At 41.2% G+C, this 20,892-nt stretch overlaps 1 protein-coding gene across 2 annotated transcripts in view; it reads right to left on the bottom strand.

Annotated features, from left to right (window-relative positions):
- Positions 1–20,892, bottom strand: part of supt5h (SPT5 homolog, DSIF elongation factor subunit) — an 83,347-nt gene that overhangs the window by 5,647 nt on the left and 56,808 nt on the right. For both annotated transcript variants that reach the window (XM_043681017.2, XM_087983989.1), the window contains 8 exons: positions 18,353–18,460; positions 17,365–17,467; positions 15,585–15,712; positions 14,299–14,404; positions 13,995–14,153; positions 10,631–10,799; positions 10,059–10,262; positions 8,760–8,855 (listed from right to left, as the gene is read on the bottom strand). In XM_043681017.2, coding sequence (XP_043536952.1) covers positions 8,760–8,855; positions 10,059–10,262; positions 10,631–10,799; positions 13,995–14,153; positions 14,299–14,404; positions 15,585–15,712; positions 17,365–17,467; positions 18,353–18,460 — 1,073 coding nt within the window. The remainder of the gene's footprint in view (positions 1–8,759; positions 8,856–10,058; positions 10,263–10,630; positions 10,800–13,994; positions 14,154–14,298; positions 14,405–15,584; positions 15,713–17,364; positions 17,468–18,352; positions 18,461–20,892) is intronic.

Genomic DNA, 20,892 nt, shown 5'->3' with positions numbered 1-20,892 from the left:
ATAGTAATTGGAGATTCAATGGTCAGGGGCACAGACAAGTTCTTCTGTGGCTGCGAGAGACATTCCAGGATGCTATGTTCCTCCCTGGTGCGAGGGTCATGGATGTCTCTGAGCAGATACAGAGCATCCTGAAACAGGAAGATAAAACAACAAAAAGATAAAACAAACAGAAGTCATTATCCATATTGGCATAAATGACATAAGTAGAAACAGTGACAAGGTTCTACAGGTAAACATTCAGGTTGAGTCCGTGATTAAGAAAGCGAATGCAATGTTGTCATTTATCTTAAGAGGGTTGGAATATAAAAGCATCGTTGTGCTACTGAGACTTTATAAAGATTTGGTTAGGCCCCATTTGGAGTACTGTGTCCAGCTTTGGTCCCCACACCTCAGGAAGGACATACTGGCACTGGAGAATGTCCAGCGGAGATTCACACGGATGATCCCTGGAATGGTAGGTCTAACATACGAGGAACGGCTGAGGATCCTGGGATCGTATTCATTGGAGTTTAGAAGATTAAGGGGAGGTTTAATAGAAACTTACAAGATAATACATGGCTTGGAAAGGGTGGACGCTAGGAAATTGTTTCCGTTAGACGAGGAGACTAGGACCTGTGGACACAGCCTTAGAATTAGAGGGGGTAAATTCAGAACAGAAATGCGGAGACATTTCTTCAGCCAGAGAGTGGTGGGCCTGTGGAATTCATTGCCACAGAGTGCAGTGGAGGCTGGAACGCTAAATGTCTTCAAGGCAGAAATTGATAAATTCTTGATGTCACAAGGAATTAAGGGCTACGGGGAAAATGCGAGTAAGTGGAGTTGAAATGCCCATCAGCCATGATTGAATGGCGGAATGGACTCCATGTGCCGAATGGCCTTACTTCCGCACTATGTCTTATGGTCTTATCAACAATTCAGGGCGTTAAATAGTAAACTGAAAAGCAGAACCTTCAGGGTAATAATCTCAGCATTACTCCCCATGCACTACTGAGGCTAAGAACTGAGGCAGAAAACAATTGAATACGTGGCTAAACAGCTGGGGTAAGAGGAAGGGCTTCAGTTATGTGGATCATTGGGATATCTTCCAGGGAATGTGGAACCTGTACAAGGGGGATCTAAACTGGAGGGGCACCAATATCCTGGAGGGAGTATAGTGTCACTCAGGAAGGTTTAAACAATAGATCAGCAAATATAGATACCGGGGAAGAGCTTGAGACTAAGGCAAATATAAGTAAGAGCACAAGTAGTCGGGGAAGAGATTGCTGAGCTTAGCAGAACTGGAAGCTTGGACTGTATTTGCTTCAATGCAAGAAATATAACAGACAAGATGAATGAACATAGAGCCTGGATTAATGCATGCAATTATGATGTTGTTGCTATCATACAGACATAGTTGAATGAGGGACAGCAGCTGTCAGCGTAATATTCGCTATGTTGATGTTTTAGACAAAACAGATGAAGCAAAAGAGGTTTGGGAGTTGCATTACTGGTCAGGGAGCATATTCACAGCTGTGTTCAGGACATCCTGGAGGGATCATGCAGTGAGACATTATGAGCAGAGCTCAGGAAAAGGAAGGGTGCAATCACAATGCTGTCATTACAGTGCACGACAGGCCCTTTCAGCCTTCGATGTTGCACCGACCTATGAAACAAATCTGAAGCCAATCTAACCTACACTATTCCATCATCATCCATATACTTATCCAATGACCATTTAAATGCCCTTAAGATTGGCAAGTCTACTACTCAGGGCATTCCACACCCTTACTACTCTCTGAGTAATGAACCTACCTCTGACATCTGTCCTATATCTATCACCCCTCAATTTAAAGCTATGTTCCCTCATGGTAGTCATCACCATCCGAGAAAAAAGGCTCTCACTGTCCATCCTATCTAAACCTCTGATCATCTTGTATGCCTCTATTAAGTCACCTCTTACAACCTTTTCCTCTCCAACGAAAGCAGCCTCAAGTCCCGCAGCCTTTCCTCATGAGACCTTCCCTCCATACCAGGCAACATCTTGGTAAATCTCCTCTGCACTCTTTCCAGTGTTTCCACATCTTTCCTATAATGCGGCGACTAGAACTGTATGCAATACTCCAAGTGCAGCCGCACCAGAGTTTTGTACAGTTGCAACATGACCTAATGGCTCCGAAACTCAATCTCTCTACCAATAAAAGCTGACACACCTTACGCCTTTTTAAGAACCCTATCAACCTGGGCGGCAACTTTCAGGGATCTATGCACATGGACACCAAGATCTCTCTGCTCATCCACACTGCCAAGAATCTTACCATTAGGCTAGTACTCTGTTACTCCTTCCAAAGTGAATCACCTCACACTTTTCCACATTAAACTCCATTTTCCACCTCTCAACCCAGCTCTGCAGCTTATCTGTGTCCCTCTATAACCTGCAACATTCTTCTGCACTGTCCACGACTCCACTGAATTTAGTATCATCAGTAAGTTTACTAACCCATCCTTCTAAGCCCTGGTCCAGGTCATTTATAAAAGTGACAAGCAGCAGTAGCCCCAAAACGGTACGCCACTAGTAACTGAACTCCAGGACGAACATTTCCCACCAACCACCACCCTCTGTCTTCTGTCAGCTAACCAATTTCTGATCCAAATTGCTAAATCACCCTCAATCCCATGCCTCTATTTTCTGCAATAGCATACCGTGGGGAAGCTTATCAAAAGCTTTACTGAAATCCATATACACCACATCAACCGCTTTACCCTCATCCACCTGTTTGGTCACCATCTCAAAGAACTCAATAGAGTTTATGAGGCATGACCTACCCTTTTCAAAACTGTGTTGACTATCTCTAATCAAATTATTCCTTTCTAGGTGATTATAAATCCTCTCATAATCCTTTCCAACACTTTACCTACAACTGAAGTAAGGCTCACTGGTCTATAATTACCAGGGATGTCTCTACTCCTCTTCTTGAGCAAGGGGACAATAATTGCTATCCTCCAGTCTTCTGGCACTATTTCTGTAGATAATGATGACAAAGATCAAAGCGAAAGGCTCTGCAATCTCCTCCCTAGCTTCCCAGAGAATCCTAGTGTAAATCCCACCCAGCTTCAGGGACTTAGCTATTTTCACACTTTCCAGAATTGCTAACAGCTCCTCATGAACCACAATCCCGTCTAGTCTAATATTACTTACATACTGACTGGGACTCCCTTAGTGCTGGGATTTTGGATGGGGAGCAATTTGTTAAGTATATCTAGGAGGGTTTTGTTGAAACAGTATGCGAATAGTCCAGCGGGGGAGGTGTTGTGTTGGACCTGGTATTGGGAAATGGGCCTGGTCAGGTGATCAATGTTTCAGTGGGGAAGCATTTTGAGAATAGTGACCATAATTCTGTAAACCTTTGGATGCTTATAGATAAAGACATCAGCGGATGTTGGATGAAGGTGGGGGAAGGCCAACTATAACCGAACTAGCCAAGAATCGGGGAATGTGGATTGGGAGCAACTATTTGAGGATAAAACCACATCTGACATTTCTTTTAAAGACAATTGATTAGTGTGCAGGACAAGCATGTTCCTGTGAAAATTAAGGAAAGGAATGGCGGGACTTGGGAACCTTGGATGACAGGGAAATTATCAGCCTATTCAAAAAAAAAGCAAGTGTACCTATGCCCGAGGCAACTAAAAACAGATGAAATCCTTGAAGAATATAGAAAAATTAGGAAGGAGTTTAAATGGGGAGTTAGGCAGGGACTATGAAATTTTTTTTGTCAGCAGGGGTAAGGAGAATCCTAAAGCATTTTATACATATATTATGAGCAAAAGGATAGCTAGGCTCACTCAAGGATAAAGGAGGGAGGTTGTGTGTGGAAGTGGGTGAGATCCTTAATGAATACTTTACATTGGTATTCACCAAAGAGAGGGACACGAAGGATGTTGAGGTTAGGAGAACATGTGTGAATACTCTCAGTCAGTCAACATAATGAAGGAGCAAGTGTTGGGTGTCTTGAAATGTATTAAGGTAGACACGTCCCGAGATGAGACCTATCTCAGGATCAGGTGGGAAGCAAGGGAGGAAAGAGCTGGGCCCTTAATAGATATCTTTGCATCCTCTTTGGCCTCAGGTGAGGTTTCAGAAGACTGGAGAATGGCCAATGTTGTTCCTTTCTTTAAGAAGGGAAACAGAAATAATCCAGGTAATTACAGACCGGTGAGCCATACATCAGTAGTGGGGAAGCTGTTGGAAAAGATACCGAGACACATAATTTATTCACATTTGGAAGCAAATGGACTTGTTAGTGATAGGCAGCGTGGGTGTGTGGACGGAAGGTCATGTCTCACCAATCTGCTTGCGTCTTGAGAGGTGACAAGAATGATTGAGGAGAGAAGGGCAGTGAGTGGGTGTTGTAAACATGGACTTTAGTAAGGCAGTTGATAAAGTACCTCATAGCAGGCAAGTATGAAAGGTAGAGTCTCATGAGATCCGGGTGAGCTAGCTAGATGGATACAAAACTGGCTTGGTCATAGAAGGCAAAGAGTTTTCGTGGAAGGATGTTTTTCAGAATGGAGATCAGTAACTAATGGATTACTGAAGGGATTAATGCTGGGAGCCTTGTTGTTTATAATTTATATTAAATGATCTGGAAGCAAATGTAGGTGATCTGATTAGTAAATTTACAGACAACACCAAAACTGGGGAGTTACAGATAGTGAGGAGGATTGAGAGTGGGATTTAAATAGACAGCATATTTGGGCAAAGAAATGACAGATAGAGGTCATGCATTTTGGAAGGTCAAATTCAGATGCAAATTATACAATAAATAGCCGAACCCTGAGGTGCACTGACATAGTGAGGGATCTGGCCATACAGGTCTACAGATCCCTGAAAGTGGCAACACAAGTGGATAAGGTGGTCAAGAATTCATACACAGCATGCTTGTCTCCATCAGCTGGACAGTGAATAAGTTGGCAAATTATGTATAAAACTTTAGTTAGGCCACATTTGGAATATTGCATACAGTTCTGGTAGCCAAACTACCAGAAGGACATGGAGGCTTTGGAGAGGATGCGCAGAAGGTTTATCAGGATATTGCATGGTCTGAAGGGTTTTAGTTACAAGGAGAGGTTGGATAAACTTGGATTGTTTTCACTGGAAAAATGGAGGCTGAGGTCTACAAAATTATGAGAAGCATAGATAGGGTGGATAGTCAGAGACTTTCTCCCAGGTTAGAAAGGTCAACTACAAGAGTACACAGGTTCAAGGTGAGAGGGAGAAAGTTATGGGGAAAAGTACAGGAAGAATTTTTCACAAGAGGGTGGTGGGTGTCTGGAACGCACAGGCAGTGGACGTATTGGAAGCAGGCATGTTAGCAATGTTTAAGGCGTATCTTGATAGATATGTACAGGAGAACCTCGGTTATCTGGATTTGATGGGCGGGCACTATTTCATTCGAATAATCGATTATTCAGTTAATTGATCAAATGCCTTTCCTCTGGGGGCCAGAGATTTTAAAGTCTACTCCCTATTCAGGAGACTACAGCAGCACACAGTGCACAAGGCCCCACCCCCAACTCCGAACCCATTCTCGCTCCCGCCCAACACCGCCTCACCCACCTCCGTAGCCACTCAGCCACTCTCTGGGGCAGCTGGACTGGACACCAACAACCATACTGTTGCAGTTGCCTTTGTGGGGTAAGTCTCCAAATAACGCGTGTGCACGCGCGCGCACACACACACACACACACAGTCATAGAGATGTACAGCATGGAAACAGACCCTTCGGTCCTATTTGTCCATGCCGACCAGATCCTCCAACCCAATCTAGTCCCACCTGCCAGCACCCGGCCCATATGCCTCCAAACCCTTCCTACTCATATATCCATCCAAATGCCTCTTAAATGTTGCAATTGTACCAGCCTCCACCACTTCCTCTGGCAGCTCATTCCATACACATACCACTCACCGTGTGAAAAAGTAGGTCTCTTTTATATCTTTCCCCTCTCACCCTAAACTTATGCCCTCTAGTTCTGGACTCCCTGACCCACAGACATAACTTTTTACTCCAACATTTTGACAGGTCCCACCTTTGCCCTGTACAGGACAATGTTGGAGAGAATATCTGGGGAAGGGTGGTGGGGTTAGGGTACACCCCCGTGTAGAACTCTAGGGAAAGTGTGGGGGGAAGAGAGAGGGCAGGAGTTCAGTCATTTGGAGACAGTGCCTGTTTAACCACTGTAAACAAAAGACGCGATCATTGTTGGAAACACATCTTTGAAGTAATATTTCCATCGGGACTTCGAGATCTCCTTTGAATAATCCGATTTTCGGATAATTGGTATTTGGATAATCGAGTTTCTTCTGTAAATGGGAGGCAAACAGAGGGATAGAAACCATGCATGGGCAATAAACAGGCTTAAATAAGGATTAGAAATCAGCACAGGCTTGGTGGATCCAAGGGCCTGCTCCTGTGCGGTGTTGTTTTTTTTATACACACAATATATGATTTTTCCCATAAAATATCAATCTAATATCAGCATTTATTTGCATGAATAATATTTTTATGAATTTCTTGCTTGGAGTTTCAGCGGTGTTAATGCTGAGCAGTAGGATATTTCAACAATTTCGAACTTCCATGTTTGGTTTGATGCAGAGTACACATTTCTTTGACTCATTTGCAACAACGAACTCAAAAAAAAAACTATTCTCTTTACCCATTCAATTAAGTTCTTGTTCTTCCAAAGTTTTAACAATTAAAATCTAATTAAGGCTAGCTGTTTTCTAACAAACTGCATCCACATTAATTGAGCCAGGAGAAACTGTTTAATGTCCAACTCTTACAGCAAGGTGAAAGAGGAAGCGTTCATCGCCATTGATCTGAGCTTAGTTTGACCAAAATAATGCGAGATATTGCATTTTGGAAAAGTGAACATGGGCAGGACTTACACAGTTAAGTGTTATTGAACAGAGAGACCAAGGACTTCAGGTAGATAGTTCTTTGAAAATTGTGTCACAGGTACACAGGGTCATTAAGAAGGTGATTAGCATGCTTGCTTAGACTACTGAGTTTTGGAGTCTAGATTAGAGTGGTGCTGGAAAAGCACAAGTCAGGAAGCATCTGAGGAGCAGGAAAATCGATGTTTCGATCAAAAGCCCTTCATCAGGATCCAGCATCTGCAGTCCTCACATTTGCCTACTGAGTATAGGAATTGGGATCTCATGTTGAGGTTGTGCAAGGCACTGATGAAGCCTCCTTTGGTGTACAGTTGCCCTGCTGTAACTGGAGAGGGTTCAGAAAAGATTTACCAGGATGTTGCTGGAACTGGAGAGTTTGAGTTATAGGGAAAGGCTGGAACATTTTTCACTTGAGCGTAGGAGGTTGAGGGGTGACATTATAGAGGTTTACAAAATCAACAGGGGCTTAGAGAAGGTGAATAGCAAAGGTCTTTTCCCTAGGGTGGGGAGAGTTCAAAATGAGGGGGGCATATTTTAAGGTGAGAGGAGGAAGATTTATAAAGGGACCCAAGGGACAACTTTTTCCACAGGGTGGTTCTTTTGTAAAATGAACCATCAGAGGAAGCGGTATACGCTGGTTCAATTACAACTTGGACACGTATGTGAATAGGAAAGTTTGGGAGGGACATGGGCCAAAGACAGGCAAGTGTGACTAGTGTGGTTTGGGAAACTTGGTTGTCATTGGTGAGTTGGATCAAAGGGTCTCTTTCCATGCTGTATGACTCAATGATTATGATTGTAAAATACCATAAGTGAATGTTTTGTGCCTAAACCCACAGCATCATCCAGTGTCCCTTTCATTAAGGCTCTTTTGGAAAAAAAAACAACATATCAATTAAAAAAGAGAATAGTGCATTGCCAATTCATTATCTTTCAAATTATTGCAAACTTTTGAGTCAAAACAGACTTTTAGAATCATAGAATCCCTACAGTATGGAAGCAGGCTATTTGGCTGATCAACTCCACACTTACCCTCCAAAGAGAATCCCACCCAGACTCAACCCTTCCCTATAACACTGCATTCCCCATGGCTAATCCACCTAACTTACACATCCCTGGACACGACGGACAATTTTGCATTGCCAATCCATCGAACAATCTTTAGACTGTGAGAAGAAACTGGAGGAAACCCACGTAGGCATGGAGAGAATGTGCAAAGTCCACACAAACAGTCGTCTGCGGCTGGAACAGAACCCAGATCCTTGGCACTGTGAGACAGTGCTAACCACTGAGTCATTTGCCGCCCCAATTTTATTGATCTTTTCCAAGGCTTTTTGTGACTGATCAGAATATGGATGTTGAGCTTCATGAGAAATGGGGAAACAAAGATTATAACAGACAATTTTATATATTAAAATTGGGCGGCACGGTGGCACAGTGGTTAGCACTGCTGCCTCACATCGCCAGAGACCCGGGTTCAATTCCTGCCTCAGGCGACTGACTGTGTGGAGTTTGCACGTTCTCCCCGTGTCTGCGTGGGTTTCCTCCGGGCGCTCCGGTTTCCTCCCACAGTCCAAAAGATGTGCAGGTCAGGTGAATTGGCCATGCTAAATTGCCCGTAGTGTTAGGTAAGGGGTAAATGTAGGGGTATGGGTGGGTTACGCTTCGGCGGGTCGGTGTGGACTTGTTGGGCCGAAGGGCCTGTTCCACACTGTAAGTAATCTAATCTAAAAAAGTAATCTAATCTAATCTAATATTGTAGAAGATCAAAAGGAGTTTCTGCAGCAACTCAGGCACAGGTGGTTAGCAGCAAGTTGGATCTTACCTTATCACTTTTCATAGGGGTGACAGGTTCAAGATGTTCACTTGAGATGCTGACTACTTTGTCAGTGTCAGACAGATACACAGAGCAAAGGCCACCCTGCAGGAAAAAAAGATTTAACATTCCTTCAAAACTACAAAGCATTAAAAGTTTACATTCCCGTCCTGAACCATAAAAGTTTTCCCATTTTCTCTAAAGATTTGCCCACACAATGGTCAGTGCAGTAATTGAACCCAACAAACAGTTCTTTCACTCAGTTAATATTTGGTGCAACTAAAGCTGTAGCAAATTTCAACATGTCTTTTCACCCGATGGCTCAGCTGAACAGACAATAAAGAATGCAAATAGTAAGCACAATTCTACAATCCAATATCTTTTGAGAGATATTTGGTCCTGCAAGTTCAAAACTGCTCATCTTTGACCAGTTAGAAGGAGCCTGCACTGAATATCCCATATTTGGGGGAATGGTAGTGTTATGTTAATGCCATGACTAATCTGCACTCTCTCACAATTGCCCTGGGGAGACAAGTTCAAATCCCATGACAGCAGCTGATGGAATTTAAATTTAATTGATCAAAACTTGCTACGTAAAAGATACTAACTGTGAAACTAATACCAACTGCAGTGAAAATTCATCCTGATTACTACTGTCGTTTGGGAAGGAAGTCAGCTGTTCCTATCTGGTCTGGCTTTTGTGTGATTCCAAATCCACAACTATGTGTTTGAATCTTAACTGTCCTTTGAGGTAGGCAGCAAGCCATTTAGTTATGTCAAACAAGATGGATTGCAGCAGTTCAAGAAGCTGACTGGCCACAACCTTCATTGGACAATTAGGGAAAGGTACTAAATGCTAGCTTTGCCTGTGACCCCCACATGCAGTGAAAGAATTACCAACCCTGATACGGTATGAGCACGACTGACATTAAAACTCACCTGCAAGAAAGAAAATTCACTCCCACTTTCAACAGGCACACAGTAGTTTCATATCACAGAGGTTTTTACATTCCTACATGCATCCCACTCTATCCTATTTCCAGAATGATATTAGGGCAATTGCTCCATTAACTACTCACTTCCAGGTGACTAGAATATTTTGCTGGGTTGCTGGCAACTTTGACACAATAATGTTTTACTATTGTGGCTCTGTGGTTGTGATTCTTTGTTCACTTCAGAAGCCAGACTAATGAACTGAATATTTCAGACTCCAAACTTTCTCTCTGGATTGCCTTGTGTTAAAAATGTGCTTAAATCTTTATCTCAAATTTCAAAACCAACATTCAGTACAACTGTAATGTTACATACCGACACGCTGCGGATCACTCCAGTCTGTCCTATGATCTGCGCATCCAAATAGGTGTCCCGTACTTTAACCATGATGTCAGTTGTTACCCAGTCATTGGACCCCTGATCAATGCTGGAACCTGGTGTGTGAGGATTGTATGCACCGGGAGATGGGGCCCCAGGTGTCATTGGACTATAACCAACAGGGCTTGGACTTGGGCTTGCCTGTAACAGAAAACATACTGTGAGTGGGACAGAAAGGCAACTTGAGTTAGAACAATATTGTTCATGTACTGGTAAAATATTCAATTTACTTTCCATCATTTTATATTCCATCTCTGCCAATATAAAAAGCACCATTTTCCAAACCCTTGCAGGTCTGAAGAAGTCATATTGGATTCAAAAAATTAAGTCTGTTTCTCTCTTTGCAGATGCTGTCAGACCTGCTCAGCTTCTCTAGGACTTCTCGTGTTTGTTTCAGTTACAGTATTAACTGCTTCCCAGCTGAGGTCAACTAACCAGTAAACCAGCACAGACAAGTGGCTGCTGTCTTTGTAAAAGTAAATTCAAACAGGTTCACTCTTAAAACGTACCTGGTACGCCATTGGTGATGGTGTTGGGTGATAGCTGGCAGGTGAGTGAGTATTCTGGTAGCCCACAGGACTTGGTGCAACCTGGTGATAGCTTTGTGGACTGGGGCTGGGCTGGTAAGATCCTTGAGGCGATGGAGCCGCATATGGAGAAAATTGGTCTGTACTGTACCTGAAAAACAAATTCCAAAGATTAAATGATGAGGAGACTGAACTAGCCATACTTGAGCCACCTTTTTGAAGAGTAACAAATTGTAGAAAGGCAGCCAAAATCAGAGCAAATAGCAATCCACTTTAGAAAGGATACGAAAGTCCTTGAGGATTCCACTTGAATGGGTTCATGGATGAGGTGTTTACAGCTAAAGATTAGGTTGATGAAACTGGGATTATTCTCCAGATATTAAAGGAGATTTAGAGAAGAGTTGAGAGATAATAAATAGGTGGTGGTCATTTGGCACTTCAAACATGCTCTACAAATCAATAAAATCATGGCTGATCTTGGTCATGGCCTCAATTTTACTTTCTTATTTGTTCCACAAATTCTTAACTCTTTTGTCAACCCCAAAATAGCTAACTGAACCTCCACTGCTCTGAGTGGAAAAGAAATTTCTCCTTATCTTCATCTTACACGAGATCCCTCCTTTTTAAGCTGTATCCACTAGTTCTCAACTCCACCTAAATGAAACACCCTTTCAGCATCTCAGCCATCAAGCTGCCTCAGAATGTTTTAGATTCCAATAAGGGATCACGTCTCATTCTTCTCAACTCCAAAGACAGACTGTATTGCTGAGCTTTCCCCATATAACAATCCCTTCATCCCAGAAATTAGCCTTGTGAGTCTTCTCTGAACTATTACCAAATGTAAGTTAATTCTTCTCCAATAAGGAGGCTAAAATATTCTACATTTCTTCAGTTTCACCAACATTTTGTACAGTTATACCAAGACCTCTGTTTTCATACTCCACATCCCCGCAATAAAGGTCAACACTCCAGGTCCTTCCTAATTATTTGATATATCTGCATGCTAATATTGCGTGATTCATGGACATTTAGATCCTTCTGTACTGCAGAATTCTACACTGCTTCACCATTTAAGTAATAATCTGCTTCCTTATCCTTCCTGACAAGTGGATAACCTTACATTTTCTTACATTATACAACATCTAACAAATTTTTGCCCAACCACTTAACTCTTCCATACCCTTTCGCAGACTGTTTGTATATTCATAACTTGCTTGCCCACCTATCTTTGTACAATCAGAATATTTGGCTGCAAAGCAGTCAGTTCCCTTATTCAAGTTATCACCACAGATTAACTAGTTAAGCTCTGATCCCGGAGGCACTCCCCTATCAGCTTGTCAACCTGAAAATAACCCCATTATCCCAACTGCGTTTCCTGGGAGTTAACCAATCAATCAGTCATTCATGTTAATAAATCATATCCATACCCTGAATGCTTAACTTGATGCAGTACACATATTAGAATACAGAAAAGAGACCGAAAGATTGCTGTCATGGTGCAATGATAACATCTCTCTAAATGTGGCAAAACAAAATAACTAATCAATGACTTAATATAGAAAGCAGGAGAACATCAACGGGGCAGAGGTTGAGAGTGTCAAGTTCCTAGGAGCGACAACCTGTCCTAGACTTCCCATGTAGATGCAACGGTCAAGGTAACACAACAATGCCTATTCTTCCTCAAAGTTAAAAAGCTAGTGTGCTTCCAATTAAACCTGTTGGACTATAACCTGGTGTTGTGTGATTTTTAACTTTGTACACCCCAGTCCAACACCGGCATCTCTAAATCATATTCTTCCTCAGGCAGCTTAGGAAACTCGGCATGTCCATAAAGATCTTCACCAACCTTTACAAATGCACAGAAAGCTTACTATCCAGGTGCATAATGGCCTGGTACAGCAACTGCTCTGCCCAGGACCGTACAAAACTACAGAAGGTTGTTTGCACAGCTCAGACCATCATGCAAGCCAACATCCCATCCATGGACTCCATTTACAGTTCTTGTTGCCGTGGAAAGGCTGCCAACATCATCAAAGACCTCTCCTACTCCAGTAATGCTCTCCTACAAACTCTTCAATCACGTAGAAGATACAGAAGCTTGAACATGCACCAACAGGTTTGAGAACAGTTTCTTCACTGCCATTATTAAACTAATGAATGGGCTCTCTAAATTCAAATAATGTTGACCTTGCTTCGTGCACCTCCTATGCAGTGTAACCTGTAGGCCTCAGTCTGTCTAAGCACCTTATGAACTTCATGTCCTTGCTTACTATGATTTTCCTGTCGTGCTCACAAACAAAGCTTTTCAGTGTACTTAGGTATACATGACAATAATAAATCAAGGGAAAATGTGGCACTTCATAAAATGCTTTTTGGATATCTACTGGCTCCTCTGTGTCTACCGGCTCCCCTGTGTCTACCATAAGTCATCGAGTCCACACTGTCATTTAATCATGGGTGATGGGCATTTCAACTCCACTTACCCACATTATCCCCATAGCCCTTAATTTCTTGCAAGATCAAGAATTTATCAATCTCTGCCTTGAAGACATTTAACGTCCCCGGCCTCCACTGCGCTCCGTGGCAATGAATTTCACAGGCCCACCACTCCCTGCTTGTTACATCCTCTAATTGGTCTATAGTTTCCACTTTCTTGAATAGTGAGGTTATATTTGTACTGTGTCATGACATGTTTAAATAAGGTATGTTGTTCCCATTAGCTAATGGTTAAAGAAATGGAGACAGATTTCAAGACCAGGCAAAAGAGACATGGGGTCATGAAGAAGAACTATTTTAATTAAACAATGGCAATGACTGGAACACATTGCTTATGAGGACAGTGGAGCAGAGATAATGAATGATTTGAAGAAGTTGGAAAGCACTTGAGGGAAATAAAATTGCTTGGCTACAGAACTGTACAGAGGAATGAGACTATTGTTTGCTCTAAAAGGAGCAAGGATAGACCTGATGCACTGAGCTGCTGTGCCATCATGATTCTGTTGGCAGACAGAGACTTGGTGGAAGTGAAGACTTTGTTTCAGTCTGATGGGGCTTAACTCCACGCTATTCATGAGAGTTAAGGAGAAGTAATGTGAAGACTAGATGCAATCAAGTATGAAGATGTTTCTGTGGATGATAAATACTGGAAAAAATTGGTTGGGCTAAACGACCTGTTTCTGCGTAATAAATTCTACGTGCACCAGCTACTAAAAAATCGATTGCCTCGACCCATAGAAAAGTCCAGTAATGTGCTCTCTTAGCAGCACCTATGTACTTCAACAGAAAATAATGGAGTTCAGAGAATTAATGATATAATTACACAACACAGGACTTTATATGTACTCACATTGCTGGTGTTCCGGGTGTTTGAGGGTTATATTGGGGGTTAACCTGTGGAGATGGCACGTCTGTGTAGCCTGGAGTTTGTGGGTTGGGTGTTCCACCATAGGCCTGTGGAGATGGGGTGGGCTCATCATCATAAGGGAAATCATACTCATCATCATTCCTGTGCAATTAAAGAAAAGAAAATATTGCTTGTAAAAATCAAACTGCACAAGTCACTCTGTGGAAGAAAATAAATTCATATATTGTTTAAATTCTAACCTTCGCTGCAAGTCAAACTGAAAATCTTCGCTTTCATTGATTCTTACCTGGAAGGTGTGTTGGGATTGTTTGGATCCCAAGCCCCACTTTGCCCTGGAGTTCTGCTCCCATCATGAACCGGCGTTTGGGAACCGTAATGTGGAGTTCGACTTCCTAAAATCAAAGATATATGTCAGAAGCATACTGATCTTTGCTAACATTTCAGATGCAGGCTGGAATAATAACAGACTCAATATTTGACTATTTCTGATGAAATTGCTGTAAAGGTTTTGCAATGATTGTAACTCTGCAAGATCCTGCAATGTCTCATATAATGACACTGTACAAGCTCATTTCTTCATTCTAATCACAAACACATCGCAGCCAACACCCAGGCAATGTATTTCAGTCTCCCAAAAACTTCACAGCTTTAAGTGCAAATAAAAAAGGTATTTAACAATTTGATTTATATCCTGAAGCCAATTCCAACTTTAAAATCTGTGTTGACAGGATGGTTTCTCAGACAGATTTCAAATCAGATTAATTTCTGGACAGACCAACTTTCTAAATGAATTAAAATCAGTTCCGAACAAATAAAAAGTGTATTTCTGAGAACAGACATGTTGTCAAAGTTGCTCATTTCACACCAATCAGGGCAATTACAACAATGCCAAATTTGAAAAGGAGAACAATTTATACTGCATGAGAAAAGGATGCTCATTGGATGGCATGTTGATTTTGATTGATTGAGGTATTTCCGTGGATAATGCACCAGAGGCAATAATGTCCCAAACAGCTTTTTTAAAAATTCAAAAAAGGCTCAGTGCTTGATAATTTCTATAATGAGGTTATTTAGATCACACAGAGCATGAATGGACTGGTCATGCGTTTGCAGAAATCAATTATTAGGGCACCAAGCTCAGCACCTGTTATATTAAACTGCATAAAATGGAGATCTTCTGGTTGTGAATACAATGTTTGCTCGGTGTTTTTGATTTTCTTGACTACATAACTGTGGCTCAAAGACATAACAATAGATGCCAGCTTTGAAATATGATCGGCATAGGTTATTACATTTGAGGACATTCACACTGACTTCTAAATTAAGGAATCCATTGGGATTCAGGAATTTTACTAAAATGACCAGTGAACAAAGTCACCAGAGCCTTTTCTCCGAATAAGTTTGTTAATTGGGAATTAGCATGAATCTGGTCAGTTCAGTTCACCCTTTCCATTCCTGTAGCCCGGCAACCTTTTAAGTTGCCATCTATTTTCCCTATGAAATGAATGTCTCCACTTGCACCATACCCATGGGCAATGAGTTCCACAATACTGTCTGGCCAAGCAATCTTACCATCATGTAAAGGTGTCTGAGAGCCATACATGGGTGTCCGTGATCCTGAGCCATACATTGGGGTCTGGGAACCATACATTGGAGTACGACTGTAAGCAGATGTCAAGCCACCCTTCTTCTTTGAGTCCCTGAAATTCAAAGATGAAAGTATTTTGTATATTTTCCTACAAACAAAATTCAACATCAGGAACCATTAAGCTCACAATATCTCCAGGTTGTAATGGGTTACAGCAGTGGATGCCCAGAATCAGTGGATGGACAGAAAGACATGCAAATACATCAGGATCAAGAGTAAGAGTTCACAAATCAAAAAGGTTGCTAAATACGACAAGGAGAAAGACAGAAATATAGGACCTTGGAAATGAAGACCTGACAGTCATGAGCTAGGATCAACTGAAGCAAAAATAGAAAAGAAGAAAAATTAAATGGGTGGATAACATTGACAGGTGGGCTGAAGGTGGCTTGAAGAAAACGAGAGAGAAACCAAGATAATGCTAACACTCCCACTAAGGCTATGCTGAAAATAATTGAGGATTTCCAGATAGAACAAGTTTACACAAATTAATATCATAATAATTCTAGACTTCAAGTCATTAGAAATATTATAAGGATTGTCAGAATCAGTCACACTTCTTCTCTTGACCCTTTCTTTCCTCCACCTAAAATCTTGTTTGGATTAAGATCTGCAGGTATCACTACCCACCTGACCATCACCTCAAGCAGTCGACATTCATTCGTAAGACTCAAAACTGCACATTAGATAACTATTTTCCTACCATGGGACATCAGAGGCAGGCCCTACACAGGGAATATACCATTTTCTAAAATCACAGCCCAGCTTGTTTCAATTATGCTACTGATTTATACACATCAAAGTACAATGAAGGGATAATACCAATATAAGTAAATAACGGGAAGATCAAAGCCATTGAATTTTATCTCCCACTCCAAACTCTGGCTACCAATTCCATTCTTCTTCCCGGTAACAGTCTGAGATTAAACCAGTCTGTCGTAGCCTAGGTGTTGTAATTGACCCCAAGTGGAGCTTTCAGTCACAAACAAAACGTCAGCATGAAAGCCTCTCAATTTTCACATCCATCACCCTCCTTTACCCATGTCTCAGTTTATGAAATGCAGAATCTTCTGTTATGTCTTTAATACCTGACTTTTCAGAAGCATTCGCTGCTGACCTCTCACATTCTATCCTTCACAAACATGAGGTCACCAAATTCCCTATGTCTTTACTTGCAGTAAGACCCATTGTAGTTCTTCACTGATTTCTAGTTGAGCAAAATCTAGGTTTAAAATTATCAGGCTAGTTTTAAATCCCTCCATAGTGTTGTCGCTCCCTATTTCTAATCTATTTCTGTCAGATAACTCTCTACTATATCTGGAATCCAATTTTTGTCTTTAAACATACCCAATTTAATTGCTTCAGCTTTGATGAGCATGATTTCAGTTGTCTAGTTCCTAGCTCTAAAACACCCTACCTAAAACTCTTTGCCTCATGACCTGGCTTTCCTCCTTTCAGATACTCCCATAAAATCGGTCTTTTAGATTAAACATTTGGTCACCTGACTTAATCTCTTATCTGGCATAGTGCCATAATTTGTTTTGAAACAATCTTTTGAAATAACAGTTTATTAGATTTAAGGTACTACGCAAAGAGAAGCTGCTGTTCTAGCAACGGATACAATCCATTCAACTGACTCGAATGCCAGACACATTCATCAACTTCAAAATGCAGTTTATTTTTGACTATTTTTGACTTTATACTTACACTGTAGTGAGGCGCTGGCGATCTACAGAAATGGTCTGGCAGGTGGAATGAAGTTCTACACGAGCTGTGGATTCTGTTGCATCCTTTACCACACCTATGTAACCTATGGACACAATTCATTATGCTCAGTATTGTAATAGTGAACTGAACAAGCTCTGCTGTAGCACCCTGTTCCAGGCAGTGAACAAAGATTCATCCTATACATTGTACATTGCAATGTTCAAATGGACTGTTTATAAAAGTGTTACCTTTTGCCTATATAGGGAGTGTTCCCCTGTAGCAACACTACACAGAAGCTACTTAATTGAGGACAGGCCCCTTGGCAGTCTCTCAGCAACAACAAACACCTCCCCGCCCCCTCCCCCCCCCAAACATGTCAGAGGGCAGAAGGGCTGACAAAAGATTTCCACTCTACTGGTGGGATGCCAGTGCGATTCATTACAATTTAGTGGCAGCTGAGGGATTAAGTGGGAGCCATGCTGCTTTCCCATGTCCTTGCCACTTCTCACGATCCCACTGATATAACCGCTTTCTAAAAGTCTCAGTATTTTTATTATGCAATTAGTCAGTTGTTTGGAGAATTTTTGAAACTTACAAACATAGATTTCTGTATGTTTAAAAAAATGACAGAAAAATGTTTAAAACATTTAAACATAAACTGGCAAAGAGGATTCAATAATCATAGCGTTGTACACCAGGAAATGTGAAGATTAGGTGTTAAAATAAAGCAAAGAACTGTGGATGAAGGATATCTGAAATAAAAATCAGAATTTGCTGAAGAAACTTAGTAGGTCTCGCAGCATCTGAGAGAAGAAAGCAGAGTTAATGCTTTAAATCAGTGATTCTGCAGCAGAACGGTTTTGCCCCGAGTTTCTCCAATTTCTACTTTTTTGTAGATTAGGTGGTATATTGAGATTTTGTTGTGTACATTGCTTTGAATATTCAGCGCATGGTGTTAACTAAGAAAGTTCTTTGTTTCATAGCATACCTTTGTATGGTCCTTGTGAAATGCGCACCGTTTGTCCAATCAGGTCATTATCTCTACGACCTCGACCACGGCCCATTCCCCCCTGTCCTCCAAACCCACCTCGAGGGGCTGTAAGATTCAATCATTTAATCATCTTAATTGCAGAAAAGCAGATGTCAATAAAGTCATGATGAATAAAGGCATAGACACATCTTGCGTTTCAGCAGTGCACATCACCAAAACGGGATTATCAAGGGACAAATGTTTGAAGCCATTAGAATAAACTGAAACCAATGGACACGTGGACAATATTTAAAACATTGATTGAACATTGCAGTCACACACTTGATAAAACTGACCATACCAAAAATCCAGCATCATATTAAATTTCAGATCACGTTTTATTGAGAGTAGAGGGCTTCACCACAATGTCCAGTATTGGATTCCTAATTCATCAACCAGTAGCTAATAAAACAAGATTTATCTGCAGGTAATGGTCCTTTATCAAACTATCCCAACTATTCCTACAAATCGTTCAGTTAATGCATGCTGGAAATTTAATATTACGTAAATCTGGAAGACTGACTTTGAAAGGAGATTTCATTATTCACATCAACTTGTATTTTTCCTACTGTTTATTCATCAAACGTTTTGTTTTAAACATCATGGTTAATTTCAGGTCTTTCTGGAGAGCTCTATGCTCATCAAGTTCATATTCAAGTTACAGGAAGTCCAGGAAAATCTTGGACTCTGGGCCACATCTTAAGTATTTGACTCTCATGTGCACTGATGATTGTCTTGTATTATTCTCATTAGCTGTACACGTGAGAAGTTATGGTAGACAATTGCTTTGAACCATTTGTTGCCAGATCTAGCTGGATGAAACAAAGCACTACTGGATCTCTGCCAAAACTAATTACTGTTCTAGGATCATCCTTGAATCTGAAGATAGCTCAAATTCTCTTCTCAGCTGCCAACCACCATCTTTTCCTTCATTCTTTTATGAAAGCTGGTAAGGCTGGCATTTGCTGCCCATCCTTAATTATGTTTGAACAAATGAGATCGCTCAGGCCATTTCAGAAAGCGTTAACTCAACCACAAACCAGATGTTTTTTTTAAAGCAACAACTGATGACAGTTTCATGGTCATTATCACTAAGAATTGCTTTCAATTCCAGATTTATTAACTGAATTCAAATGTCACCAGTTGCTGCCTTTGGTCTGAATAATGAAATTTCCTTTCAAAGTCAGTCTATTTGCATTCAGAGCATTAAGCCTAGGAAGATTATTCATCCAGTAATATTACCATTACATCACTATCTCCCCATTAATCCCTCCTGAAATCCTTCTTGTGCGACACTCCATTTCCAACATGAGCAAGTATCTCATTTACTTCTTAGTCACTGAGCTTCAGGCATCTGTTCAGCTGCCTTTTCCCTCTCTTCTCCAAACAAGCCAAACTTAGAAAAATTCCATTTTCTCCCTAACCCTGAACTCACCTCAAGCTCTCAGTTCAACTTAGTTGCAACTCACCCCTGCTCTTTTGATCCGATTCCTAATAAATTGCTAATCATCCAACCATTCTTTCTTGCCTTCCTGATTGCTGATAATATAAACATATCCCTTTTCTTTGATAACATTCCCCTCCACTTCAAATACCATGTCCACTATTAAAAACCACCCTTCAAGAAAATCCAAGCTTGACAGTTCTGTTCTTGCAACTACTGCCCAATCTCCAAAGTCCTCATTTGTAAAGACGAAGTGTTGTTACCTTCCAAACCCATGCCCGTCTTTCTATAACTCCAAATCAGAACCTATCACAGGCAGGTAAGTTTTGACCCTTCAAAGGATGTGGGTAGACAGAGGTTTAAGGGGATAATTCTAGAGTTCATGTTCAAGATTGCTGAAGAGAAAGAAGCAACCAGTGGCAAGTTGAAAGGAGTAAGAAATGTAGAAGAAGCAAGAACTGGAGGATTGCAGAGTTACATGACAAAGTTAGAGAGAACAAATGGCAAAATCCATGTTTAAACTACCTCATAATAAAACCAAAGAGATTGCAAATGACCCCCAAATGTCTGTAACCATGTTGATTATCCAGCTCTGATCTATGATAGCTGTCTGCAATCGTGATATTGCCAATCGTTCTCCTCCAGCACCTCCTCAGTGACAAACTAACAGGCACTACCCTCACATGGTTTTATTCCAAAATATGCAATTAGCTAAGAAATCTATAGTACTTCTCTTCCTGCTCCTACATGGTTACCTCAGGACAACCAAAGATTTAATCTTGGGCCCAGCCTATTTTTTTTAATCTGATACTGACACCAAGGGACAGTCTGTGGAAGATAGATACACTGAAGTTATGCAGTTTCACAACACCACCATCCCTCTCTCTAAATTCCTGCACCACCTCTGTGCTGTCAGAACATGTAGCACTTCAGATGAATAAAAATTTCAACCAATTAACATCAGTCTTTGCCCTCAAAACATATTCTGTCCCCTAGCTGCTAATTCAGTCCTCCTTCATGGCCATGAACTCAGGATGAACCAGAAAGTTTCTAC

Source organism: Chiloscyllium plagiosum, unplaced genomic scaffold (genome assembly GCF_037043375.1).
Source record: "Chiloscyllium plagiosum isolate Xiang-an unplaced genomic scaffold, Cpla_swu_hap1 HiC_scaffold_47, whole genome shotgun sequence".
NCBI lineage: Eukaryota > Metazoa > Chordata > Chondrichthyes > Orectolobiformes > Hemiscylliidae > Chiloscyllium > Chiloscyllium plagiosum.
This window is presented reverse-complemented; position numbering and strand designations above follow the sequence as displayed.